The 27,362-nt window shown below is 43.4% G+C and overlaps 1 protein-coding gene across 1 annotated transcript; it reads left to right on the forward strand.

Annotated features, from left to right (window-relative positions):
• The first annotated feature begins 5,464 nt into the window (after positions 1 to 5,464).
• Positions 5,465 to 27,302, forward strand: PDE6B (phosphodiesterase 6B, cGMP-specific, rod, beta). Its single transcript, XM_009878330.1, has 22 exons — positions 5,465 to 6,029; positions 8,168 to 8,320; positions 8,658 to 8,747; positions 11,055 to 11,195; positions 11,873 to 11,947; positions 12,038 to 12,102; positions 13,147 to 13,213; positions 13,359 to 13,406; positions 13,582 to 13,731; positions 14,839 to 14,982; positions 15,574 to 15,639; positions 16,246 to 16,392; positions 19,602 to 19,709; positions 20,274 to 20,383; positions 21,365 to 21,452; positions 22,007 to 22,107; positions 23,411 to 23,518; positions 24,211 to 24,274; positions 25,036 to 25,110; positions 26,089 to 26,172; positions 26,408 to 26,564; positions 27,244 to 27,302. The coding sequence occupies exons 1-22, from the start codon at positions 5,619 to 5,621 to the stop codon at positions 27,300 to 27,302; spliced, it is 2,511 nt and encodes an 836-aa protein (XP_009876632.1). The 5' UTR covers positions 5,465 to 5,618.
• Positions 27,303 to 27,362: the final 60 nt, after the last annotated feature.

A 27,362-nucleotide genomic window follows, 5' to 3' on the forward strand; every position in this document is an offset into this window, starting at 1 on the left:
TTTTCTGACAGGTGTCCACGTAATAATTTAAACCAAGTTGCTCATCCTATGCAGCTGAACGGCCAGCAGCACAATTTCCCTTGTCAACAGTAGTGCATGGGATTTATACTTCATTATAGAATTTAATTTAATGATCCTTGTACAATCCGGGCAGCCATTTTCCACCAACTGGTGGCTCTGCTCACTGAGGTCCCCAGACAGAGCCCAGATGTCAGGGTCATGCAGCAACGCTGTCTGAAGTTCACCAGCCAACCGCAAAAGGGAGGGAAAGGCCAGGGAGGATGTTGAGCAGGAACCCAGAGGTTCTGCAAGACAGCATGTATGGCTGGAGGAGCAGGCCAGGCTTTAGGGGCAGAAGAAGGCCCTGGCCTGGGAGGGGTGAACAACACAGATCCGATCCGGGCTGGGCTCTGATGGCTCCAGGAAGGAAAGCTTATTCGTGAATACAAGCAGGTGACATGAGAATATTACTTGGTAAATCAGATCAGCTGCAATCCCGTTATGCCAGTGGATGAGTGGGTCAGAAAGGTTTGAGTGTAGCTGTCAATACAGCATACTGTAAGTATAATGCCTAATCAAATTAGTCACTTGCAGCTCCCCTCTCCAGAGTCTCTTGATTAGGAGAAAAACATTGTTAGGCGGCCGGTTAGCTCAGTCGGTTAGAGCATGGCGCTGATAACAACAAGGTCACGGGTTCGGTCCCCATTCGGTCCCCATGTGTTGGCTGATCTAGTTGAGAGGCGTCCCTGCCCATGACAGAGAGGTTGGATTAAATGATCTCTAAGGTCCCTTCCAGCCTAGGCCAGTCTATGATTCTGTGGTTGTTTACGTGAAGAGGGTCAAAAGCACCTTCAGACCTACCATCCCCAACACTTGCTAACACCCTTTCTGCTTTGCAGGTAGCATCTTCATCATTTGGACACAGTTCCATAAATGGCTCTAACTACTGCTTCCTTTGGGCAGTACATTTTTCATCACATCGAGTGGATGATTTTACTTCACCATGAGAGGTTTTAGTAGTGTACTTCCTGGTTGAGACACTGCGGTGTGAGTTGTTGGGAGGAATTTTATTCCCAGAGACTCCAGCTCATTTTCCAACCCACCTGCCAAGCCTTCAGGGCAGCTTAAGCAATTGGGGTTTCCATTTTAAACACTGTTTAAAGGACATCGACCAACACCTAACAAAGCAGAGGTCTTATGCCAGCTCTGCAATTCACTTTTAAAGCTATTAAAAACAAATGTGTGCAATCACACGTGCTCAGATATTACTATGTTGTGTGACAGCCTAGTGCAAGTTTCCTAAAATAGCAGCCACATCCTCCTCCAAAATCCTCTATTGTCTGCCTAAGTCCAATCAAACAGCATAATCTCGTTGCAAGCTTAGGCTGTATCCACCTCAGTTACCATTGGTATGACAGCAATGGCTTTCATGGTGCCACCTAAGTTTCCCTGAAGGCCTAGGGAACACCTGCAGACTTTGCACCATGCTTTAAATACTGGGTATGTCAGCCAACCACCCTTCTCCAAGGAGCTTGGTCTGGCACTGCTGGCTCCCTTTGCACAAATGATTTATATTTCTACCCACCATTCCTATATGGTTTCAGTTGCACTGCAGTTATCCAACCCTGGCTTCATTTAACTAGTACTGCCTCAGTTTCTCCACTTCTGGAGTTACAAACTTCAGTACTTCAGCATCTTTATTCTTTCCCCTTGTTAAGGGGAAATGTTCTGGTTAAGTTTCAGATCCTGTGTGCAGAGGAAGGAACTGAATATGGATCTTTCCTATTTTGACCTTGGATTGTCACTGTTGGACACTGCTTGTTTTTCTTAGAAATATTTCAAAACAAAAACATTTATCTTGTACTGAACAGAACGTTACATACCAAACAAAGTGCGAATATTTGGGAGGTTTGGATCCAAAAGATTGTCAACTTCAATTCATTATGAATAGTTCACCCATTTGCAATTTTTTAGTTTACAAGTCACAGCCCAAAAGAGCATACAAATTGCCTACCCCTTAAAACAGCCACCAAACCTGTTTATATTAGCTTATACATAAAGAGTGAAGCCATACAGCCTGGAAAACACGATATGTTATCTATCCCAATTGACCTTCTGTTCAGACGTAGGGCATCCTGTGTACATCCTCTGACTATAGCTCTGCGCTGTGATACCCATTTCATACAGCTTGATTCCTGGACATTGAAATAATTTGAGGAAATGGCTATGAACTCCAAAGACATCTTCTCTCCTTCCACAAATCTGACCTGATACAAGGAAAGTCTACCAGATCAGAAAAACTGCCAGGCTGCAATATGCAAGACCAAACGAGAAGCTAGACTTCAGACTTTTTTCAAAGTCCAGGTGATAGGAAACTTCATTCTTTTGGGATGCCAGAATCTAAAATGCAAGTTTTTAAATTGGTTTTACTTTACCCAGTTCTTTTTCCTGTCCATTGTTGTGGATGATTGAGCAATCTGGTCTAGTTGGAGGTGTCCTAGCCCAAGGCAGGGGAGTGAGAACTAGGTGACCTTTCAGGTCCCCTCAAACCCAAACCATTCTAGCCAGAATCCAAAATGCATAAATCCCCTGGCAAGTTTTTAAATTGGTTTAACTTTACCCAGTTCTTTTTCCTGTCCATTGTTGTGGATGATTGAGCAATCTGGTCTAGTTGGAGGTGTCCTAGCCCAAGGCAGGGGAGTGAGAACTAGGTGACCTTTCAGGTCCCCTCAAACCCAAACCATTCTATGATTCTATGATTCTGTGAAACAAGTTTTGTACTTTATAGGACAAGCTCCTGGAAGGACCCAGGTTGATAGCGGGGTGGAGGTCTTGAGAGGCAGAAGGATGCCTCCAGCTATTGTCGTACGTCCGTCATCAACAAAATTACTCTCATCTGGCAGGTTTATACTGCTGCAAATGATTTTTTCCCAGATGTCCAAGCAATGGTTTCCTCACATATAACTGGCCTGAGAGGCCATGGACCAGGGGAGGCTGGATCCACAGAAAAATATGTTTCCCTCCAGCTATAAGAATTTTTTGTCCATACCACTTCCAGTAGGTTGGTGTCACTGCATATGCCCCACTTCTGACAAAAGGTGTTCACTGGGAAAAAAGGACAGTGTCTCTGTTTCTAGGGATATCTAAGATAAGGTGAGAGCTATCTATCCCTTCCCACTGTTGTGGAAGCCATTTTGGTGTGGGTCTGAAATCTCCTGTCCTACATGACTATGGAGATCAGACTGTTTCACTTTTCTTCAACAGTAACTTGCTATACAATTGGAGACTGTTTTGTTTAGAAAAGACATGACTCAAAAGATACATGACAAACCTCAGTTTTTCCTCAGAGGTCACATTTCCCCCTGTCTTCCAGGTGACACATCTGTTTAGTACAACTTGGCATAATCTGTTATACAACAGAAGGTTCATCCTAATGAATGCACACTTCCTTCTGCCTGGTAGTTGACACATGTTCAGTACATGATAAGCCTGCAGAGTGACTCATCCCCATGAATTCACCAGGTGACTGTCCTCCACATAAGTAGGGCTTTTCATGCATCCTTGGTGAGTTCTCATCCTTTCCTCCTGTACACACCTGTCTGCAGTTTATTTTTAAGATGATGCTCAAACACGTTTACAGACAGCTGACTGCAGATCATATGCTGGCTTAATATGCGTTTTTCTGCCCATCAGTGAAATATTGAGATGTGCAACAACAACTAAGACATGCAAGACCTTGCTGAACAGCCTGCAACCTAAAGTGTTGCCATCCCTACAGATGTCAGGCAATTAAAATTCCTCACTGCCACTAAGTCCTGTGCTTGGAACAGTCCTGCTTGTTGCTCATCCAGCTGCATTCTGGAGACCTGTAGCAGAATCCCACCATGCTAGTACTGAGCAAGTCCTTGTCCCTCCATTAGAACATGGACGTGGGAGGCAGTGTATGTACCCCTGGCACACACCGCATCCTCCAATTTTCTTGAGCCATAATTCTATTTTAATATATTGACTACAAGAATTACTGGAGCAAGTCTCTACCATGCTAGCATGAAGACATTCAATCAGTTGACCCAATGACTCTTTTACTGCATCTCCAGTGATCCAGGGAACTGAAAGAGGGAATAGGATAAAGTCGAACTGTAAATAATAAATATGTAGATCTTTGCCTCATTTTCCACTGTTTTCTTCTGAAAAGCTTTCTCCCTTGACTCCTTCCACTCTAGTCCCATGGCTTTGAGTGAAGGTGTTCACCTCCACTTTCAGCAGCTATGTGTTCTCTCCTCCCTGCTGATGGGACCCAAGGCCCTCACCACCTCTCTACCTTCTGAGCTCCAGACTCACTTGCATAAGCATTTCTAACACTGCCACCACAGCTCCTTCTTTTGTCACCCTCCTTCCAGGCACCCACACTCACCTTTGGGCTGGTTTGCACCACTCCTGGCACTAGAGCCAACATTCTCAAGGATAGACACCTGAACCTTTACTCCTTGAGCAGGTAAGCCTAGATCGTCTTCCAGCAATGTGGTGGATGGGACTTACCCCTGTTCCCCAGTGATGAAAATCCTTGGACATTGTTTAATTCCACTGAAGAGTAGCTGCCTCTGTGGCATTTTACCTCCCAGAATGACACTGGCATTCACCTGTTGTGTGCACAGCATGATGGCTTCACTGATGTGAAACAGCAACTCTCCCTCACAGACATAATTCCCACCCTTTCTCCACTGATGGTGATTATGGAAATTTTTATACCTTCCTGGCTGGTTTAGTTTTTTTTTTATTTATTTTTCTTCATATGCAGGGCTTCCCATGATGCTTCAGGGTATTTCAACGCAGCCACCCCAACCTGAAGCTCTGCAGATTCCTTCTGAAAGGGGTGCCAGGAGATGTTTTCCTCTCTTGGTTCTTACTAGCAATAAGTAAAGGCCACAGATCTTGCAGATTCACTTCAAATCTTGGAATAAAGCTTTTGGGATTGCTGCTTCCATTTCAGAACAGCCCTTAAAGCAGCAGATGAAGAATCACACAATAGGAGAGGGAGCCCCGAAAGAGCAGCGTTACCTCACTGTTTTTGTTTTGACCACTGTGCTCTTTTGTGAAGGGTTTACTTTCTACTATTGCAGAGAGCCAGGAGAGCAGAAATAATAAGATGCTCACCTTGTTAGCCAAGGATTAGGCCCAAGCAGTATATATTTAATTAGACTTTAAAGAGCTTATTTCAATGTTAAGAGATGCAGTTCTTCCCTATTGCTGCTGCCTCAGTATAATTGTTTCAGTTAGTGTTCTGCTTATCAAGAGAAAGGAGAGTGGTTTTCGATATTGTGAGTGTTCAGTTTTTGTTTGCATTTAGCTTAAGAAGAAGAAAGTTGACCCAAAGCTCTTGTAGAGGTCATCTAATCTGTTTGGTTGAGAAGATCTGTCCTCCCACAGACTCATCTCCAGCACTATAAAGGAATACCTCCTCCTGATGACAAGCTCTCTTTGCAGTGTTGCCTCACTCTTGGTCATTCTAGAAGCAACGTCTACTACAAAAATATAGGAACTACATCAGAAATTAGAGTGCTGTTTGCATAGACCACATCTTTGGACTACTACCTGCCACAAGACTCAGGGCATTCACAATGAACATTAGTGAAGACGATGTGGAGAAGTTTCTTGATGGCAACCCTGCTTTCGCCAAGCAGTACTTTGAGAAGAAACTAAAAGCAGAGTCCTGGGATAGCAATGAGTCTGAAATCCTTTTTGAGTTGATCCAAGACATGCAGGAAAGCATCAACATGGAGAAAGTTGTTTTCAAAACCTTGAGAAGAATAAGGTCTCTCATTCATGCAGACCGCTGCAGTCTTTTCATGTACAGGCAGAGAAATGGCACACCCGAACTGGCAACAAGGCTTTTCAACATCCAAGAGGGAAGCACCCTGGAGGAATGCCTGGTCTCCCCGGACTGCGAGATTGTCTATCCATTAGACATAGGCATCGTGGGCTATGTTGCACAAACCAAGAAAACCATGAACATCAAGGATGTCAGTGAGGTAGGTTTGCCATTTATTCATTCACTTAGTAGAAGAAAGGCTCACATGCTTACTGATACAGAGGGGTCAAGAGTTAGCAGGACATTTTGGTGCTTGGTCAAACTTTTTGCTGTGTAGCAGCTTTGTAGTGGAAACCAAAGCACCAGTAGCAAGTCTGTAAGTTGCTTCCAAATTAATTTATGGAGTGAAGTGAATCTAAACACATTAGTTACACTGTGTTAATGCTTGCAAACAGGTGCACTGTCACATCTTGCCTGTACTTAAAAAGAAAAAGTTAATAAAAAAATCACATGTAGTCTAGCAGACAAGAGAGAGTAAGGTATAGTCAGATCTGCACTGACCCCACATTAAATTTTCCACACACATTTATATTCCATGAGTAACTGGCAAAGAGAGTATTCCTTTACAATGAGTCTGGAAAGAATTTTCCACACAAATGACATTTGAAAATGTTTGATGAAGCTTGAGCCAAAGTCGTTTTGAGGTCTTTTTATCAACCAGAGGGAGCAGACTTCAGACCTTCATTGCAATATTTAGCCCCTCATACTTCTGGGTTGAATCATGTAAGCCTGAATGGAAGCAATAACAATCCGCTTGTTCTAATTGTAGGTATAAAACCAAAATCCATGTGACCCGAATATAGCATCTGGGATTACTCCATCTATTGTTTGCTGCCATCTGCTTGTCTATCCATTTGTTGCTCAGTAACAGACTACCCAAAATTTCACCATAAACTTCCTCGTCCTCCACAGAGACACTAATATGGTTTTGCAGCCATTTTGTGGGGGAAAACATCAGAATGAGACTTTTTAAAGCTCTCTAGTTTCAGGCATTTCTTGAAGAATATAGAAGAACTGCAGTACTGTGAGCCAAGTGCTTCACTCCACCCCTAGTGCTTTAAGGTGTTGCCACAAGAAAATTCCTTAGAAGGAGACCCAGAGACTCCATGCTTAGTCTACCCCAATTGACAGGGTAGGCCAGCAGTGGTGGAGATATGGGGATGTATGGCAGTAAGATGCATTAGGGAGTGATTATTTCTGGTACAGCCTTCTGAATGTGATCTGAGTTGTGGGGCTTTTTCTAACCCAAATAGAAGAACTTGTAGCTGAGAAGTTATTCAGCTGAGCAGGGAAAAGATCTTGGGTCAGCAAGACCACCCCCACATTCCCTATTGGCAAGCCCTTTGAAGACAAGGTGATGGGCCACCTACCTTCCCCACATTACCCTTTCTCTGCACTGTTCTCTTTTGGAATGGGGGACAGCGACATTCACATAAGGAACAACTGGATGAGTTCTCTTTGTGCTACGCATACAGCATGACCTAGCGCTCTCCCAGTGTTTTGAAAGGTGATGGCCTCATAGGCAACTCGCAGGGCAGCCCGGTTCACAGCAGTGCTGCCTGCACATTGCAACCACTGCCAAAATACTCCTGTGGCAGAAGGGGATGGGTTGCTCTCAGAGGCAGGAGGAGAGTGCCAGGAATCACATGCTCCTGGTGTCAGCTGCCTCCGCCACTGCGACACCTTCCCTGCCACCCATTGTCTCATGCACAAAGGCCCAGCAACATGGGAGGGAATGCCTGGGAGAATATTTTCAAGAAAAAGGAGGGGTAGATGTCTTCATGGAGGCAGCAAGCTGATGGCAGCTTCAGGGCCCAAGCAATACCAGAAGAAAAATGAGGGTGAGTGAACTTTTGAGTGACTATATCAGACAGCAGTGGTTTGACTGTGGCTGTAGAGTGCTGCATGATAATTGGCTGCACCCACTTCACAGTGTTAACAAGAAGTTGGAGGAGAGGATGGAGATGGTACTACAGAGGATGTCAGTGATCTGAGAATCACCAGTGGAGATTGTCCTTGTTCTGAGATAGTTTGACATGTTAAAGCTTATGATTTGCAAGACCTTTGCAAAAATTGAAAAAGTGCACCTGTGCAGTCAGAAGCCACAGTCATTTCTCTTGATACTAACTTTATCACCTGCCTGTTGTCCAATTTTATGCTAATTCATTTATCTTCCTCAATAATTTTTTAAGCAAATCTCTCTTCAGGCAGCTTACTTTGAGAAGCTGTGCTTTAACTTGGTTTTAAGACTACAGATACTGTCGAAAATGCCTAATTTGTAAATTCTCTATTGAACAGTGTGCCCAATTCAGTCCATTTGTTGATGAGCTCACCGACTACACTACAAAAAGCATCCTTGCGACACCCATCTTGAATGGCAAAGATTTAGTTGCTGTCATTTTGGCTATTAATAAGCAAAACGGCCCACACTTCACCAGCTCTGATGAAACAGTAAGTGGTCAGTAGCTCAGTTTCTGTCAAGCAGTTGTTGCTTTTGCCATGTAACACAAAATCTTTTACACTATGGATATCTGCTTTAGTGAAGATCCACTGGTGCAAATTTCCCTTACGGAGGACTCTCCCTCTAACAGAAGAGGCTTAGTATGAGGATGCTTATCTCAGAAATCTTTCAGAGAACTTACAGTGGAATAAGCCTCATCTCACACCAGTGCAAAGCGAAGCATTTATCCAGGGGAATTACCATGACGTTGCTAAAGGGGTATTATGAAATTCAGTATGCACAAGGCTGCTACTGCATTCAACTCAATCTTGTTGTTTGCCTTTTCAGCTTTTTCTGAAGTACTTGAATTTTGCCTCCTTGAACTTGAAAATTTATCACTTGAGTTATCTTCACAATTGTGAGACTCGAAGAGGCCAGGTAAGAGTGAAAATGCATATTGGGCTGTATCTCAAAATCAGATTACTGCATTCTTCTGGTTTCAGAAGTGTAGCTGATCTGCTTCAAAGATTTGTGCCTGAAGAGCAGAAGGAAAAAGGTGTCCTCATCTGCTTTCAGATACTTTTCCTTCCCCAGAATCCTTCATTAGTCTCTCTTCCTGCTGCTGTTGGCAAAACTGCAGGAGCTGACACGATGGCGCCAGCTTCACCAGGATTGAGTTCCAGATGTTTTGTTGAACTGAGGCTATGAAACATTTAACCACTTCGGCCAATAACAGCAAGAGATTTCCCAAAACAATTAAGGATGTGGTATTTTTCTCTTACCTGCTTATGTAAAAGTGCTATTGAATTTCTTCTTAGTGCCAGCAGAATGATTCTCATATGTCTGCAGTATTGGCCTCCCTCAGTAGAAATTACCATAGAAGAAGGTTTTAGGGTATTCCAAATTGAAACAATTCAGCTGCCATTCTTTTCCATGAGTTGGGTTATGATGGTTCTTGCATTTATTGGGATGGATGTGAATCTATGTAAGCATTTTCTGCAGAAAACAACTGACTGTCGTTGAAGAGGACATGCAATTGCATCTATTTTTCATGGCAGCTATTCTCTTGTCTCCAGTAAGGGTTCCCACGGGGGATAAATGCCAGTTTCAGAAAAATGGATGCGGAATTAAAAATTATTTTAGAAGATTTGGGACAGTACTTATATTTGCTAATTCATTATTTCCTGTGTTTCAACTGTTTTTTCAGAAATCGAAAACATGAGTGATACTCAGGTAGTACAGCCATCTAGCAGTGCTGAGTAATTCAACTAAACTAGAACTAGTGAAGGTTTATTTCTGTTGAGGATTTATCAGTAGGACTGGGGGAGGTAAGAAAAGTGATAGAAGACAAAATGGCAGCCCAAGACGTGGAAGGCCTAATGTCTCCCACAGAATCCTCTAATCTGTGTTGATATATCACTGCTACATCAACAGAACCCACAGAAAGGGTACTACCAACAGTTCAACTAGAAAATCTTTGACCATCTAGATCTAAAGGTCTGTGCAAGAGTTCATATGGCTCATTGTGTTATACCTGAAATTACAAAAGAGTGAGCAAATTACATTCTCAAAGGTGGTCTAGGATTTTAATGTTGCAAATCCCAGCTGCAAAGACTGGGGGGTGCTGTAAGTAGAGTGGCTTGTGCAAAGCCAGTTCAGTCTGTTTGTGCTCAGATACTGTGTAAGACTCCTATTAGAAGACCATGCAACACATTTTGCCCATCTTCTTTGTACTGTTCCGTGAACTGGCCATTCTGCAGATGTTTCTTTCAGTCTTCCTCAGCTGGCTTGTGACTTTCAGCATTATTTATTGCATGCTATAAAGTGCCAAAAAGAAGCCATTGCTCATTTTCCTCTGTCGGTTTGCATGACACCACCACTATCTATCTGAGAAATGTTCAGAGGTCAATGACATCGAACACCTCAGGCAGAGATGTCCCAATTTACTGAGCTAGAATCAGAGACTGATGCAGCTCATAATTGTCAAAAATGTATACTAGTGCCCAGTGAGGAGGTGAGACACATTTTTCCTGATTGTGGCCATGTAACAGTACTACTTCTTCAAATCACAGATCCAGTCAGCTTCAGGTAGCAGGTCTCAGTGTTTCTGAAGCACTGCTCCTCATGTATCCTAGGCTTGGAAAGTAAAGCACACACGCTCAGATGCAGGCACACGTGCACTAGCTAAGATAGGCAATTGAATAGATGGCTTCCTTAGAATTTCAGAGAAAATTGAGTTCTCCCCTAGGCCCACAAGGACTCTCCTTGTGCCACCAGAAATACTTGCCCAGTTCACTGTATAACCTCAGTTTTCACAAATGAAAGAGCCTAATAGCAGCTGCTTTCTTAAGGGTACATCTGCAGAGAACAGGATGGGGAAAAGCACACAAAGCTGCACAAAGGCTTTGAGGAAAGTGTCAGTCCAGATATTTCCAACTCGAGCCTTTGTAATTTGCAACCGTTCTGGTGTTAACTGTTTCGGGATGCAGGATTTTACTTATGGGTATACAATGTAAGTGGGGCTATCTCTTTATCTGGCACTACTACTTTCTTGCACTATTTGTAAGACTGGACTTTTACATAGCCTTCCATGATGACCTGACTCTTCCTCACAATGCATCTATAGTGTGAATAAGCAATGCTTTTATGTTTTTCAGTATGAATTACTATTGTATTTTTCAGAAACATTTGGCAAGGCCAGGTCTCAAGGACAGGCTGTGCTTACATTTGTATTTTATCCTGCAGGTGCTGTTGTGGTCAGCTAATAAGGTTTTTGAGGAACTGACAGACATTGAAAGACAGTTCCACAAGGCTTTTTATACAGTGAGAGCATACCTGAACTGTGACCGGTACTCTGTAGGCCTACTGGACATGACAAAGCAGAAGGTGAGTGTTCACCTGTGTGTTGTATGTTTTTCTGCATTTCTGCTATCCACTGCGGGGTGATGTGTGAAGGTAAGTTTTACTGGGGCAGCCAAAGTGCAGCCTAGCTTTGAGTTATTGTTCCTGCTTTGGTTGGCGTTTTTTTTTTTATTCCATCATGCAAATCAGTGGTCAGGCAGACTGAGGCTACCATGAACTTTGATCTCTATCATATTACCAGAGCCTTTAGAGCATGCTGGCTTGTGAAGAGGGGTACTGAAAGATCACTGGTGTGCTAAAGACACTCTGATCAGTATTACGATATAGCCTAAGAAAATAACGAGAAGAAAATCTTTCACTTTAGCAAGTAGTAGTAAAATAACCCTATGGTCACGCTCTGGACAATAAAGAACACATAAAATACTGACATAGTTATTTGCTGTGTGAGTATAGTCTCTGCTGTTCACTGAATGAAGCAGCATCCAGTGTATAGGCAATATGTGACTATATGCAGCCATACGATGCACCTGACACTTCCTGATTTAGATGTATCATTCTGCTGCCTAGTGTTGAGCCAGTCTTATTATTTCATGTCTTATTTACACAATACCAAAACAGCATGGAAGAACAGTGGTTGCTTTGAGGCTTAAGGCAGAACGGACCTTCCTACTCTAAAAATACTTCTTTCATTTTAAAACCAGGAATTTTTTGACCTGTGGCCAGTCCTGCTTGGAGAAGTTCCGCCCTACTCAGGACCTCGCACCCCAGATGGCAGGGTACGTGAGAACCAGATTTCATAAACTCTCTCTTGTCTGGCTGGATTGCTTCACCACTAATTTTAACACCACTATTCTTTTTATTTGTAGGAAATAGTCTTTTACAAGGTCATTGATTATATACTACATGGAAAAGAAGACATTAAAGTCATCCCGTAAGTGCCTTGTTTCTGTATACTGGGTATTGACACAGAATGTAGTTAAAGCCAAGGTTCTCCATGATCAAAAGACATTCATAGAGAAATACGCAAAGGACTGACTGAAGGCTGAGCAGAGAGCCAGAATGTTGGTGCTTTTCATCTTTCTGTGGGATAAAGATTTCCTCCAGTGTGGTTGGGATCCTGACGTGCAAGTCAGACTTCAAAAGTCACTGCAAATAGTGGTTCTTTTTAGATGCAGAATTGAATTGCTTGACTGCGCTTTTGCCACTCTCCTTGTCAGGCTGAGGCATCAGTCCTCCTTAATGTCCTCCCTGTGCCAGTGGGTAAGCCCATCCAGATTGCCCTTGTGTTGAGGTACCTGCTGTTCAAGACCTTCCCCTCACCACTCTGCTACCCTCCTGGCCTTTCATGGTCACTCCTACTCCCATGCCTGTTCCAGCTTCCTTACTCCTCCCTTACCTGTTGGTGACTGACCCCACTTCAAGACTACCTCTGGCCTTTCCCCCTCTCTTGATACCACATCGAAACACCCTTCTTCTGAAAACCAGTCTCTCTTCTTGCCACTGAATTTTTCAGGGAAGCCTTGGGCACCTTAGATAAATCTGACATAACAAGATTTTCACCCAGTTCTGGTCACACCACTTTGCATTGGTGTAAATGCTGCAAGAAGGGCTCCCATTGTTTAGGTACCACAGTGTTCAAAAGTTCAGGCTGGTAGACAACCCTAGCCAGGAACTTTCTTTTATCTTTCTCTATGCTGAAGGTCTGAAATGTAGCCCCTGCTCTCAGGAATTACTTTTTCTTACATCTCTGCAGACAATAATGATTTATGAATTATTCTATATTGAATCCTTGAAGGAAAAGAATTTACTTAAGTGAAGAATCCGTGTGTGCACATGTGGGTCCATTGAAAGTAACAAGTGTAGTTAGTAACTGTAAACCTGGATTATGCAGTCAACTAGGTACAATGCAGCTCCCTGATCATTCTTCACTAAACACAGAGCCTTAATTTACCTAACATGTCTTTCTTTCATTCAGAAATCCTACCCCAGATCACTGGGCACTAGTTACTGGACTGCCAACTTACGTGGCTGAAAGTGGGTTTGTAAGTACTCAGCCTAGGCTTCATCAAGGCTTTCTGAGATGAAGTCATACTAACACTGCTTTCTCATCAATTCAGTGTTTTGGTTTGGCATTTAAACTTCTCACTGGCCATATTGTAAAACTTCTTCTTTTGTGTGATCCCCTAGATTTGCAACATTATGAATGCTGCTGCAGATGAGATGTTTAACTTTCAGGTACTGTGAAAACTTCCAGTCCCAAGGATTCTTCATTTGCTGAAATGTTATTTAGAGTTAATATTAGGCATATAAATACTTCTTTAACTTGTACTCTTGATGTAAGATGGGAGTGCTGATGTATTTAGAAAACACATTAAGTACATGGTGTCTTTCTGCTTGGTATTTCTTCAAGGAAGGTCCTCTAGATGAATCAGGATGGACTATCAAAAATGTTCTCTCCATGCCAATAGTCAACAAAAAGGAAGAAATTGTTGGTGTTGTCACATTTTATAACAGAAAAGATGGGAAACCCTTTGATGAACAAGACGAGACCCTCATGGAGGTATAGTTCCTTGCTATGGCTGGAAGTAGTTCATATCACGGAATCACAGAATGGTAGGGGTTGGGAGGGACCTCTGAAGATCACCTAGTTCAATCCCCATGTCAGAGCAGAGTCACACAGGATCACACAGGAACATGTCCTAGTGGGTTTTGAACGTCGAGAGGGGTCACTATTGCTCATTGTACATCTGCACATCATCCCTCAGTGTTTTGCAGCTAAGTTTCTTCATTGCTTATAGAGGTGTTATGCATGGACTTAAAAGTTTTGAAAGCGGCTATGAAATACATGAAATTCTGGGGGTTTTGGTCTTGGAGACCCAGCTGTGTCACATCACTTTTTTTCAGCATTCTTGGGTTAGACACCTAGCTAGGAGCAGCTATAATGTACTAACATGACCATTCTGACCTGTATTCACACACAAGACAGCTGGCTTACACTAGTTGGGCAACTCCCTTGAGAAATTGCACAGAAATTGTCTCGTAGCTAAGATACCAAGGGTGGCCAACTATTGGATCTACCAACAGCAACTCTAATTAAACACCTCATGGCTTAGAAATGCTAGTTTCAATCCAATATAGGAATTCAGCTCTTAGCATCTGTTACCAATCAGAACGTTTCCTAAAATAGACTTATCAAAGAAAAAGACTGTGAAAAAAGAAAATTGTTTGAATTGCCCAGTAGACAGCAAACAAGGTGGATATCAAACACAGTGTGTGAGTAAACATATGTGCAAGGTGATGAGACCACCTTTCTCTCCCTTGATATAAAGATTGCTGACCCGCTGTCACCGTTGTATCACCAGCATTTCTACAGGCATGGAGACACTTGCAACAACATAGAAATAGCTTTCTGTACGCTGAACCAGACAGAGCAAATTTCCACACCATAGATGCTTTGGGGGTGTAGCCAGATTCAAAAGCTGGAGACGTGCTCTGCTGAGGAGCAAGTAGCAGCTGGGAGCAAACACACAATTGCTCACTGCTAGACTTCTGGCCAAAGTGTAGTTTGTGTTTTCCTAAAAATATATCATGTGGTGTTATATTTCTGTGTCTTTGAGGAACAGATATTTTGGTTATTTTACCATTTCCTTCTTTTCCCCTCACCAAGTCCTTGACACAGTTCCTGGGTTGGTCTGTACTCAACACAGACACATATGATAAGATGAACAAACTGGAGAACCGGAAGGACATTGCTCAGGATATGGTGCTCTACCATGTGAAATGTGACAAGGATGAAATCCAGGAAATTCTGGTAATGCCTCGCAATGTGCAGCACACTCCCAAGTGTACTAGCTTGGCCCATGACTTACAGCACAGGCACAGTGTCCCATCCCACAGAAATGCTCCCAGCCACTACTGGAGGAGGTGGAGGCAGTATTTGGGGCCCCAGTTACTGCACAACAGCAGGACAAGTCTTTCTTATGACTCTGCAGTCTGCTCTCCAACTCAGCACACTGCCACGCTGTGTGCCTTCTAATTTTCTCAGCGGAGTCAACCCTGGAGTTGGGCTCACACAGGTGCTGCTCAGGACAGGTCTGTAAGTATAGAAGAAGAGCTGATGTATTCCCCAAAACCTCCTAAGTGCAGAGGATTTGGAGTCAGTGGACTCACCCATGACATTGATTCTAGGGGGCATTTGCAAGTGAGGGAAACACAAATCAAAGTCAAGCAGAGGGAGAACAATTTTACCAGGAGGAATGAGTTGAAAGACCAGAAATAAAATTAAGGTCCAGGAAGAAAATAAAAATTGCGTATGAAAGCTGCCTTTGATAGTCCAAAAGCTGCACAGTGCAAAGTCCAGTGGGGTTTGTTCGTCAGTTTAACACATCAATGCTCTTTGCAGCCAACACGAGAAAAGCTGGGGAAGGAGCCAAGTGAGTGCGAAGAAGAGGAGCTGGCAAGCATCCTGGTAAGAGCAATATTCCACTGGAATGGACAGCCCTGGCAACAAACAGGGCCTAGGTGGATGCAGGGAAGAGTTCCCAGTGTTGGCACACTGGTAAACACCAACAGGGCACCTGGTGAAGGGTGAAGGCAAAGCATATTCTGCCCTCCTCTGTTGTGTGAGTTTGAGATTATTGTCAGGTGGCAGCAAATGCCTTCCCCAGTTCCTTGGGACTACCTGCTCTCTGCCACTTTATCTCAAGTGGTTCAAAGTCCATTTGGAAACACCTCAGCCACCTTGATTTTTCATGCATATTGTTCTCTGGAATAAGTGTGGAGGTCTGTAAGTCTTCCCCTCTAAGACCTGTCGAGTTTGGAATCTCCAGACTATATCAGATCAACAAGAAAAGTTATGAACAGAAAATAAGCAATATTTATTGTACTTGACCAGAACCTCCCCTTTTCCCCTATTAATGGTGTTATCATGAAAAGCTGCATTTCACTCTGTGTTACATTCTTAAAGGAAAAGTTCAAAGCAGACTGATAATTTTTTATTATGCAAAACCAATTCCAGATATTTCTAGGTATGGCATAAGTGGCACAGCAACAAATTATCTTACCTGTCTTACAGAAAGAAGAACTCCCGGGGCCCACCAAGTTCGAAATCTATGAGTTCAGGTTCTCTGATTTTGACTGCACTGAGCTAGAGCTGGTGAAGTGTGGCATTCAGATGTACTATGAGCTTGGAGTGGTGAAAAAATTCCAGATCCCACAGGAGGTAGGAGCTGGCAACACACAGTGACTCCTATCTTGGTCTGACAGCAGACTTGCCCCATGGCTGAGGTCCCCATGCTTTTCCTGTGCAGCTCATGGAGTGGCCAGAGGACTGGGCTTGCAAGGAGTGAGGTGTGTGTCCTGAGACCCTTCACCCCACTGAGGGCAAGGAACCCGTTCTCAAAGCCCCTGGTTGCTATATGCAGGTTGGAGTGTGAAGCTAGTCTCCTCTGCTCTTCACTCTCTGCTACAGGTGTGGGTTTGCTATTGTGCCTCTATAGATTAGGGCTACACCATGCAGAAAATTACTTGCACTTGCGGTGTCTAACGCTAGTCACAGCTGCAGTGTAAAAGCACGGTTTCCAGCTGCAACACCGGGCAGTGTATACTTGTGTGCATGTTTCGTTTACTATACAACATAGCCTGTAGCTTTCAGCCAACGTATGCTGAAAACCACGCTGGCAAGTCCCTCTGCTTTTCTTCCCTTGCAAACAAGAATGGACACGGCTCCTTTTGGTGCAGTTGGTACCAGCTTCCTCACTGCTGGCGAACAGAGCGGTGTCATCCTGTGGGAATAAGTGCCCCGTAGCCCCTGATGTGCAAGTTCACGGCCTTTGCCGGAGTCGAGGCCCATGTGGGACTTAGGACACTGGCATTTCAGCAGCTCTGCTGCTCCCCCGGGCGTTTCTCAGCACATCATGTGAGGTTTATCTCCATCTGGTGGGATCTGGCGGTAACTGCAGGAAGAATTTTCATTCTTCAATAGCAGGCTGGGAAGCATTTTCATAGAATCACAGAATCACAGATGTGTTGGGTTGGAAGCGACCTCTAAAGGTCATCTAGTCCAAGGCCCCTGCAGTGAGCAGGAATCTTTAACTACATCAGGATGCTCAGAGACCCTTCACGCCTGACCTTGAATGTCTTCAGGGATGGAGCCTTCACCATCTCTCCAGGCAACCTGTTCTGGTGTTTCTCCACCCTCACTGTAAAGAACTTCCTAATGTCTAATCTAAATCTACCCTGCTCTAGTTCAAAACCATTGCCCTCATCCTGTGACTATACACCTTTGTGCACAGTTCCTCCCCAGCTTTCCCATAGGCCCCCTTCAGGTACTGGCAGGCCACTATAAGGTCTCCCCAGAGCCTTCTCCAGGCTGAACAACCCAAACTCTCTCAGCCTGTCCTTGTAGGAGAGGTGCTTCAGTGCTTTGATCACTTTTGTGGCCTTCCTCTGGACCTGTTCCAACAAGTCCACGTCCTTCTTGTGTCGGGGGCTCCAGAGCTGGACACAGTACTCCAGATGAGGTCTCCCCAGAGCAGAGCAGAGAGGCAGAATCATCTCTCTCGATCTGCTGGGCCCGTTTCTTTTGATGCAGTCCAGAATGTGATTGGCCTTCTGGGCTATGAGCATGCGTTGTTGGCTTATGTCCAGCTTTTTGTCCACCAACACCCTCCCAAGTCCCTCTTCCTTGGGGCTGCTCTCTAGCAACATCATCCCCCAGCCTGTATTGATAATGAGGATTGCCCCAACCCAGGTGAAGGACCTCACGCTCGGTCTTGTTGAACCTCATGATGTTCACATGGGCCCACTTCTCCTGCTTGTCCAAGTCCCTCTGGAGGCCATCCCATCCCTTTGGCATATCATCCGCATCACTCAGCTTAGTGTCATCTACAAACGGGCTGAGGTGCAGTCCATCTCACTGCCTGTGTCATTAATGAAGATATTAAACAGCACTGGTTGCAGCATGGACCCATGAGGGGCACAACGTGTCACCCATCTCTATGTGGGCATCGAGCCATTGACCACTATCCTCTGGATGCAACCATCCAACAAATTCATTATCTGCTGAACAGTCCACCCATTAAATCTGTGTGTCTTCAACTTAGAGAGAAGGATGTTGTGTGGAACTGTGTCAAAGGCCTTGCAAAAGTCCAGATGAGGCTGGCAGATTGGTAGCTCCCAGGGTCCTCCTTTCTATTGTTTTTAAAAATGAGTGTACTGTTTACCTTCTTCCCTTCATGAGGGACTTCATCTCACTGCCTGGACTTTTCAAATATCATGGAGAGTGGTTTTGCAACTACACCAGCTAATTCCCTTAGGACTCTAGGATGCATCTCATCAAGTCCCATAGTCTTTTGTATGTTTTTGTTCCTCAAGTGGTCACAAACCTTGTCTCTACTTAGAGCAGGAGGGACTTTGTTCCCCTGATCCCCATCTTGTGGTCCTTTAACTCGGAAGGTGTGAGGAGAGGGGTTGCCAGTGAAGACGGAGGCAAAAAACGTTGAGAACCTCAGCCTTCTCCTCGTCTTGCCAGTATTACTCATTGGAGTGGTATGTTTTCTTTACCCTTCCTTTTCTGGTTGATACAACTGTAGAAGCCTTTCTTGTTACTCTTTGTACCCCTTGCCAAATTTAGCTCCAGCCGCACCTTGGCCTTCCTGACCGCATCACTACACAACCAGGCAGCATCTTCTCTGTGCTTCTTACTTATAGCATGTCAATATCAAAGAGTATTCAAAATATTTACTCGAGAACAACTAATTCCTGACAGAGATGTGAAAAGCAGTGATTCTTTGCTGCCACTCTGAGGAGTTGAGATTTTAAAAGATGAGTGCTCGTCCACGTCTAATCTGCCCTCTAATCAGAAAACCTATATAGCTTCAAGAGGGAGTACATATGGAGAAGTAGAATATGCGGGGAAAACCCACTTTGTTATTTAGTGCCCTATGTTGCAATTGTTTGGGTGATATAAATACCACACATCTCTAAATTTATGGAGCTATATCTCTTGAAGAGAGGTATCAGTATTTGTAAATCACAAGACATGAGAGGGACAAATCTTATGAGTGACAACACGTTAAAACACATAACTTCAATAAATTCGCAAAAGATTGCATGAAATATCTTTTCCTCTGGGCATTGCTTTTTCTTATTGCCCCATAGGCATCTCCGTGATTACTTTTTCTTTGAAAAAAGAAAGGTATTAGGAAGCAGAGAGCTATGTTTTAGCTTCCTTTTAGTTCTTGACTAGGTTTTACTATAACAACACCATCAGGGGAGCCTAATGACATTACAGCTTCTTGTTCCTTTTTGGAGCCACCTCTGTAGAGCTGCTCTGTAGCTCATCCATGACTTCTGTATGTGGTCTATATTGCAAGAGTAAGAGGTAACGGCTTTATTGCACAGACTAACATTCTCTTCCCCAATTTGCAGGTTCTGGTAAGGTTTGTATACTCTGTCAGCAAAGGCTACCGGAAGATAACTTACCACAACTGGCGCCATGGCTTCAACGTTGCACAAACCATGTTCACACTCCTGATGGTAAAGTAACAACACCCCAGTTAATTCTGTGGCACAGCTTTATTTACAGGAGATATTCTGTTGTGCGCTGAAGGTATGCAAGGCTCCCTTTGGACCTTGGAATGGGATAAGAGTTTGTCACTCCTACCACAGGTTCTGAGGTCTCTGTTTGCCTTATGCAACAGCCCTTGCATTACATTTAAATCTACAGCCAATACTGCCCAATGAATGGAGTGTTGTAATGCTCCGAGGTACACATGTGTATCATGTTAAATAGCCTCAAGATTACAAGGACCTTAGGTCTCCTTAGTGCACGGGGCTGCTATAGCTGTGGGCAGCTGATATCACAGGTGGGCATCGAGCATATATGCATGACATGAATGTCCACCTGAGTGTGAAATGTTTTTTCTTCCAGTTGCTTCCTCACTTTAACCTAAGGGTACAGTGTTTTGTATTTAGCTTCACAACAATTTTTAGTTCTCCTGGATTGTTACAAGGAGGAGATCTCCAGCACAGAGCATTCACAGCTTGCTGCCTTTTCTGAAAGTGATACTAACAGATGACACGAAAATTTTCACCCTCTAGACTGGCAAACTGAAGCGTTACTACACAGACCTTGAGGCCCTTGCAATGGTAACTGCTGCTCTGTGCCATGATATTGACCACAGGGGAACCAACAACCTTTACCAAATGAAGTAAGCACTTTCTTGCCGCTTCAAACCACTTACTGTTGCTCTTGGGTGGAGTGGGATCAGGTTGTGTTCACACAAATCTCCAGTACAGCTCTACTTTATATACAGGGTAACAACCTTCTTTCGCAAACAACTTTTTTTTAACTTTCCACAGCATTTGGGTTTATACCTTGGCCATTGAGTAAACTAAAATTTTGCAGTGCTCTCCAAGGCTTGCTTTATCTCCCCGCAAGCCTCCTTTGGTTAAAGCAACACTCTACATTACCATTACAGGGTGGAACGAGTGCCACACAGGCATTTAGTAGCCTGAGCATCATAGGAGACTCAGGATGCCACCAGGAGCATCCATGGCATACAAAGCCTACTTTTTGCTGGAAGGTATCTATGGAGAAAGCACCACGCATAACAGTGCCCTCAACATCTGCAGAAACAAAGCACCTATGAATAGGTGCTGTTCTCAGTAGGTAGTTACTAGCTACAGAAAAACAGCTGCATATTTTCATTGACCAGTCAGTCTTCTGTTGCTCACTTAAAGCAGTGCCAGATCACAGCTCTTCTTCAATGCTTGCTGGCTATCCTGTCTTACTCTTTTCTGGAGCTTTGGAAAAATTTAAGTGTGGCTCACTAGTGTTTTGGGTACAAGAGGATTTTACTTTTCAGCTAGGAAAGCTGTTTTTACTGTAGCTATTACTAGATATCACCATGTAGTTATTCAGGAATTAAACAGGCTTACTATGCTGAGTAGTAACAGCCCAATTATAAACAACTTTTTGGGTGAAATTTGCAGTTGGAAAACTGCTTTATACAGTGTCCAAATAGTCGCAAGCAGTGTCACAGAAGTCTTTAGTTATTAAAAATACTACTCTTAAGCCTTTTAAAATGAGTTGAACTTGCCTGTGTAATGAAATTAAATATATGGAAGACTTATTTTTATTTTCAAGTGTCACAATAATAATATCTTTCATTTTTCCTCTACACAATCAGGTCTCAAAATCCTTTAGCCAAACTTCACGGATCCTCAATTTTAGAGAGACATCACTTGGAATTTGGAAAATTCTTGCTTTCTGAAGAGGTTGGTAATGAATTGTAGTGTAAGAACATGAATAATTTATTTTCAGAGATGTTATCAGCTTAGCACATGACCTTTCTCTGGTTTGGATACCTGAGGAACTGCAGTTGCCTCAAGTGCTCTGTGCTCACCCAGGACTTCCTAAATGTATGTCTTGATTTCTTCAGAAGCCATGTTGTTATCCTCATAGGAATATGATAAATATAAGAATACAGGATAGCCTTCCTGTAGCCCCTCTGACAGGGCCATGGCTGACACACTCTTCCTGATACTTTTTCATTTCAGGCAATTAACACTGGGGCCAGGGCCAGAGTTTGAGCATACACTGTGTTACACGTATAAGACCACTGACCCTCTTCAGGGAACAAAAGGGGAGACCTGGTACCCACATATGGTGAACAGGGCTCACAATGCCTGCACCTTAGGGGAGCGGGCTGAAGCTATTGAAAAAAAAAAAGAAAAAAGAAGACAAGAACACATTTGAGAAAGTGATACGGCAAGGAACTCACAACAACACGGTGCTTGGACTCTGCAGCTCTTTTTCCTTTGCTTTTCAGTCGCTGAATATATGTCAGAACCTCAACCGCAGACAGCATGAGCACATGATTCACCTGATGGAAATTGCCATTATAGCAACAGACCTGGCACTCTATTTCAAGTAAGTTGGTCACTTGCACCATGTGTGAAGGGCAGAAAGCAGACAGTGTTTTACAAGGGCAAAATGTGATGGTTTGCTCTGAGTCCACCCATGCAGCAATGCTCTTTACAGATACTGCCTCTGGGAGGCTGCCTTTAATACTGACATCAGAGCTGGTGGGAATAATTCAAATAATTCAAAAGATTTTTGAACTTTGACTTATTAGATCACACATGTGACCATTTTAACCCTCTATTCCCAACAGGGGAGTGCTATATGATCCCCTAACAGAAAGAGGTGTCTCATTTTCTGGTCAGGACTGCGCTAACTTCTCTGGGAAAGCAGCACAACACAAGAAACAAATGGTCCATTATATGCAAATATCCAGTTCATAGTCTATTTCACAAACAAAAGCCAAAACTGCCAAACATCCTGGACTAGCATGTGCTGACTTCCTACTACATAAGGCTAGAATTCAACAACATGTTGCTTCCTGATTAGCAAGGAGCTTTCAAAGCGTGCTTTCAAAACACAGTGTTGAGGTCAGAGACTGCTTCTGTGTTGTGAACTGCAGAATGGTTATGTAAAATATAAGCAGTCCACAAAAAAAAGGAATATGAGGAAGGACGCAATACTCTGGAAGTAGGGTGACTACATGGGAGCAGATACTACCACTTCCTTACCAGATGGGAACAAAACAGTCTTTCCCCACCTTGGTCCACAGTCTGCAAGCAAAGTCTTGATGAGATCAGTCAAAATTATATGAACACAGGTCACTTTATAGATCTGGCCTAAATGTCTTTTCTCTTAGCATTGAAACCGCAGATTTTTTTCAGATTTCACACCACTCAAAACATGGGTGTGTTTTGTATAAACCCCTCTCCAGAATTTCTTACATATATTTAGCTATACAAAGAAGGTTATCAAAGTCAGACTAAGTGTATAAAGCCAGGTAGCTTTACAAAACTCCAGCCATCTCTAGTTTTCCACAATTTGCTTCATGTTCAGGGCAAAGCATTCTTATGCTGTCAAAGCTGGAAGCATTTCTCAGGGGACATAACTTGCAGTAGCACATACTTTAAAGTTCCTGCTCAGGTCTCACCACTATACATTTTTAAGTAATTTACAATAGTTTCACCTACTTTTAAGAAGGTGATGGTTCTTGGTTTTGCTTGGGGCTACACCGAAGACATAAATGCCAGGAGAGCAACTGCTGGAAACGCCTCTGGAAGGTTTATGAATACCAGGATCAGCCATCTGTTTTTAACACATGTGTTTCCTTGTTTTGAAGCCATCTCTTTTTCTTATTTTTTTCCCCTCAAAGAAAGAGAACAATGTTTCAAAAGATTGTTGATGAGTCCAAGACCTATGATAGCACAACTGCCTGGACCGAATACCTGTCTCTGGAAACAACAAAGAAAGAGGTCGTCATGTGAGTAACTGGGTCTGGAAAGGGTAGTGATGTGGTACCCTGGTGACAGCTTCAGAACATGCATTATTTTGCGCTTGCTGCAAAATCAGCACATGATACGTTACTGGCCTCTCAAATCTGATCTTATGGAGAAGCAGGGGAAAACCAGGGGGAAAAGCTTAAAGTGGTTCTTCATTCAGATAAGTGACTAATTTTGGAGTGTCCTTCTGGTCATATGCTCCTAATGAGATGTAGGATCCCTTCCGGCCATACACTTCTATGAGAACACACTGTATGCCACAAGCAAGGGCAGGCTGCAGAAACCCAGACCACTATTTCCTCTTCCTGGTAGCAACCAATCTAAGTTAAACAACGCTATTGTGACCAGAGAGCTGCTTTGCAGGACACTTGGCAATGAGCTCCACTGACAACCTCACTGCAGTCTGTACTGCTACACTTCCATGAGGGATCCAAAGATGTTGCTCCGAAGTCAGAGTTTCAGCCCAGCAATGACTAGAGCACCAAACAATCTAGTGCCAGAAGCAAGCAGTTCCCTAGCATATATCCATTTTAATCAAAAGAGTGATCTCTGATGAGCGTCCCAGTCAGAGACAGGGCAAACCATCTTTATCTGTCACTGACACAGCATCCTGAGCCTGCAAGAATGAGAGTGCAAGCTGTAGAGAAGAAACTAATATCTTTCCTGTTTTTAGGGCCATGATGATGACTGCATGTGATTTGTCAGCAATCACAAAGCCTTGGGAAGTCCAGAGTAAGGTCAGGTGCTTGATATACTTAGATTTATCTAGTTTATAGTTCAAAATAATGCAATTTCCTAATCTGCCTAGAAGCTGAATAAAAGCCTCCTACCAAAACTACCAAAAGCACTTTAGAATAACTGTGCTTTTGATAGACAAATAACTCTTTAAGATGGTAATATTGAATTTTCTAGAAAATTCATGTTTACCAAAGGAAGAAAATAAAAGAAAGAAGCATTTAGCTTCTTGGGTTACAGCAAGGTGCTTTGCATGAAACATGTGAGTTGTTTTTTTTACAGTAATACCTGCTGTTTGCTTAGTTTCTTGATTTTCTTTAGGAGTTCCTTCCTGAACTGTACTTGAGAAATTGCTAGGTAAGAAACACTATGTTTAAAGGAGAATAGAAGAAATAAACCTGACCTGTTCAGCATGGAGAAAGGACAACTGAGAAATCAAAATAGACAGTCACAGCCGTGACCAAGAGGCAAATCCTTGAGGAGGACACACTGGAAACATTTCTTAACAGATGAGCAGTAGATTAATGAGCACCAGTGCAGTAAGGTTGTTGAGCTGTCACTACAAGGGTGCCCTTCCTACTGTCCTGGTGTCACTGTCACTGCTGCCCTTCCCAGCAGAAAGGCTGGGGTTGGGGCAAGATTTGGACATGAAATAACAGAGGGGCTAGAATTGAGATCTGCTTCATGGTGGTGACTTGAATCACATCAAGTTATAATGCCAAAGTCAATGCTGACTTTTCTTTTTCTCTCCTTGGCAATAAAGGTAGCTCTCCTAGTAGCAGCCGAGTTCTGGGAGCAAGGGGACTTAGAAATAAGCGTCCTTCAGCAGCAGCCTATTGTAAGTATATGCGAGAGCCAGACAGCTCAGTTCAGACAGCAAGTCTCAGAAGAGACTGAAAACAGTGCTGCTGTCAGAGCACTGAAATCTTCCTAAAATAACCATGGCTGCCAAAATCCATTGGAAAAGTGGTTCCCTAGCTGGAAAAGACCCTCTGTGACAAAGGCTCTTATCCAGCTCTCCACAAGATGAGTCCAAGTAGCTGTGAACAGCAAGGAGAGACTGCCCCCCTGGAGAATTTGTGCTTATCTCTTACAGAAAATGAAAATGAAATACATACATCATAGAGGAAAGGAGAATTTCTAATAAAGAGAAAAAATACGAACACAAACTTCATAGAATCTAGAAATTATTTCTGGTAAATAATTAAAATATTAAAATATTTTCTCTGCTCTAAGAACAAATACTTAAATTAGGCATTGAAAGAGACAAGAGTCATTTCTTGATGCGGCCTCCACCTGTGTAGTTTGGATTTTCTTTAAGTAGACGTTCCCACACCCACTCTACCCACAGAGGCATCACAAACGAAACAGTAAGCAATAAGGCTTTATAAGACTATAATTTCACATTAAGTTATGTTGTAGAGAATTGAAAACCTTTTCAGCACTTTATAACGTGAACCTTCTTTCAGGTGTCAGGCTGAAAGGCACAAGGGTAAGGCCACATCTGGAATATTATGTCCTTTCCAACTCCTAACATTCTGTGATTGTGTGTGATTCTGTGAAGGGAGAACCTCTCTCTCCTCCTCCCCATCCATAGACACTGAAAGAGCTGCCTAAAATTTTGTTAAAATGGCAAAGGAAATGAGCCCACTTCACTCCTCTGCAGCAGAGGAGAAGGGCTGTGATGGACAGCTTTTGTGGATGGAATGGCAGAACTTCCAAGCTGACATAACAAGGCTGTTTGGGGTAAAAAATAGAGGTGTGTTTTTCAGTGAAGTGTTTTCATAAATCATGGTGAACTTGTGTCCTCCCACAGCCCATGATGGACCGGAGGAAAGCTGCTGAGCTTCCGAAACTTCAAGTGGGTTTCATCGACTTTGTGTGCACGTTTGTCTATAAGGTAAGCAGCGGCTCAGAACCCAGGTCATTGGGCCCTGGTGCAGCAACACCACTCAAGAGGAGAGAGACAGGTAGAGAAGACCACAGCTGCCCTCTCCAGGGCATTGCAGCATGACCCCTCTTTGTGCTCCCTGAGCAAGCCAGCCTGGGAGGTGAAGTGTTGGGGTCCATCCTGGGGTATGGTGGACAAGCACTGTGTCTGGGCTGCATTGTACTGACAGGTGTGTTTTGGTTAGGAATTCTCCCGTTTTCATGAGGAAATTCAACCTATGCTTGATGGGCTGCTGAACAACAGAAATGAATGGAAGACCCGTGCTGATGAATATGATGCAAAAATGAAAGCTCTGGAGGAAGAGAAGAAGAAAGAGGAAGAGAAGATGGCTGCAAAGAAAGGTAAGAAACAACACTTAAATTTTCATTTGTAACTCAAAAACATACTGACGTGATACTGTCCCAGATCTGCAGCAACCTTTGCAGACATGACAAAGAGACAAATGCCCAGAACAAGTTTCTTCAGTCTTGCTCCACGGGCAAGGCTGAAGACACCTTGTCTTCAAACCCGGCACCATGACAGGCTATCAGAAAGGCCACCTGCTCAAATGCCCAGGAGCTGCTACCCGAGGAACTAGTAAGACTACATTCAGCACAAGCACCCATGCAGCTGGGGAAAGCCCTTCGCAGTATATGTACGTCCCTGGAAGAGAGCAAAGAGACATCCCTTTGTACACAGGGGCTGTGGCCAATGCGCTGTTCCACAGGTCGGTAGGCAGAAGGAGTTAAGAAAATCTCACACGCTCCTAGGGAGAACACTTAAGTAATTACATTTAATCCTATTTCTAGCCCACATTAAGTACTACCTAGAAACAAGCAATAGTAGCAGTACTACCTAGTGGCAATTTATTTTTGTTGAATCTGTTTTTCTTTTTCTGTGGGCCTGGTCCGGGTAGTGCTGAAAGCCATGAACTGCAGTGGGTGTTCAGTGAATGCTTAAAAATGCTAAAAATTTCCTGTAATGACTGAGAAGGTCATCTATGACTGTACCTCTAATTGTGTGTTTCTTTTTCTATGGCAGATGAAGTAACCTGTAATGGAGGAACAGCTCCAGCTTCCAAAACCTGTAGCATACTTTAGACCTAGTATCAATACAATGTATGCCACCCAAAATGAGAATGCCCTTGCTTTTTTTTTATT

This window comes from Apaloderma vittatum, unplaced genomic scaffold, assembly GCF_000703405.1.
Source record: "Apaloderma vittatum isolate BGI_N311 unplaced genomic scaffold, ASM70340v1 scaffold2951, whole genome shotgun sequence".
NCBI classification, from domain to species: Eukaryota; Metazoa; Chordata; class Aves; order Trogoniformes; family Trogonidae; genus Apaloderma; species Apaloderma vittatum.

Bases quoted from the DNA above. Each gene is read 5' to 3' on its own strand.
- PDE6B (XM_009878330.1), top strand. From the start codon at position 5,619: ATGAACATTAGTGAAGACGATGTGGAGAAGTTTCTTGATGGCAACCCT. The intron at 19,710-20,273 runs GTAAAGTAACAA...TTCACCCTCTAG, and splicing joins CCATGTTCACACTCCTGATG to ACTGGCAAACTGAAGCGTTA. The intron at 23,519-24,210 runs GTGAGTAACTGG...TCCTGTTTTTAG, and splicing joins ACAAAGAAAGAGGTCGTCAT to GGCCATGATGATGACTGCAT.